Source organism: Sinocyclocheilus rhinocerous, unplaced genomic scaffold, assembly GCF_001515625.1.
Source record: "Sinocyclocheilus rhinocerous isolate Xijiao unplaced genomic scaffold, SAMN03320098_v1.1 scaffold1433, whole genome shotgun sequence".
In the NCBI taxonomy this organism is placed as follows: Eukaryota; Metazoa; Chordata; class Actinopteri; order Cypriniformes; family Cyprinidae; genus Sinocyclocheilus; species Sinocyclocheilus rhinocerous.
This window is the reverse complement of record NW_015641013.1, coordinates 161,920-163,069: the sequence shown is the minus strand read 5'-3', so window position 1 is coordinate 163,069 and position 1,150 is coordinate 161,920. Positions and strand designations below refer to the sequence as shown.

The 1,150-nt window shown below is 34.9% G+C and overlaps 1 protein-coding gene across 1 annotated transcript in view; it reads right to left on the bottom strand.

Annotated features, from left to right (window-relative positions):
• Positions 1–1,024, bottom strand: part of LOC107753517 (uncharacterized) — a 2,590-nt gene extending 1,566 nt beyond the window's left edge. The window contains exons 1-4 of the mRNA XM_016569668.1: positions 810–1,024; positions 662–716; positions 401–537; positions 89–315 (exon numbers count right to left, since the gene is read on the bottom strand). Of these exons, the coding sequence (XP_016425154.1) occupies positions 89–315; positions 401–537; positions 662–716; positions 810–1,011 (621 nt within the window). The 5' untranslated portion in view covers positions 1,012–1,024. The remainder of the gene's footprint in view (positions 1–88; positions 316–400; positions 538–661; positions 717–809) is intronic.
• Positions 1,025–1,150: the final 126 nt, after the last annotated feature.

Genomic DNA, 1,150 nt, shown 5'->3' with positions numbered 1-1,150 from the left:
ATATATATATATATATATATATTGTGATCATGACCAAATTAATGTACAGTATCCCTTTAAATATTGTATAAATGCTGTGTCGACTCACATATTTTTTCCGTGTTGTTGCGGTATTGAGCTCTCTTTCAGTCCTGGCCACATCTTCAAAGGTTCTAAGAGGCAGTTTTAGGTTTGCTTTAATGTCTTTTGAAGGCACACTTGTACTGCTGGGGGCTTCAGAAACCGTATTGTCTTTTAGTAGTTTCTTTAACATAGCAGAGTTTTCCTGAACTGTGCTCTTGATGTCTCTCAGCATTTGGAGGAGCTCATCCTTGTCTGTTGTGTAAAATGAGTTATGCTATAATTATAAAAAAGAGAAAAAAACTTCTCATATTGATTATGTCAAAAGAAGTTGACTCACCATCAGCTGACATTCTGTATGTAGATGCAGGTGTTACTGCAGGAAGTGGTTGTAGCTGATTATTTGACATTCCTTGAGTGCTTTCAAGTCTCTGTCTTTTTAGTATTCCAGAGAATCCAGTGGCTAATAGATATGACCTTTATTTGAAAAGAAACAATACTTTAAATAAAACAGTACAAATTAATTATTTTGCTCTTTCAAAGGTCAAATCTTTTGAAGAATTTTTATTTTTTTGGAACAAAATGCAAGTCTGTTACTTACCGTTCTTTCTGTTCTTTGATTTCTTTTTGCCCCTCTTTTGCCTTCTCAAAAGTGACTGCAATAAGATAAATATTTTATTATATTATTTGAGAACTTATTAGACAGTACAAAATCTTAAATCAAGTTATTTTAAAATAGTGACCATTACCACATTCTCTGTGAAAGCTAATGTTTAGTTTCTCCCATGGTTTCCCTCCTGTTTCAGCTTTAATTCTGTTCTGAACAGCTTCCATGCACTTGTCTGGTGATTTGAATGGGGGCCAGCAACATTGTTTCTTGTCTAGGCTCAGCCAGTTTGATGCTACCACCATCACCTCATCTGAGTCTTGCAGAGTAACAATTGCATACATGGTCAGCCTTGAGGGAAAAAAGAGAGAGCGAGAAAAGGAACAAAAACAAGACAGCATTTAGCTCTGATTGAAAAATAAATATATTCAATTTTATAGTAAATTGGAAAGTTGAAGGGGGGGGGGGGTCACTTTTTTTTTC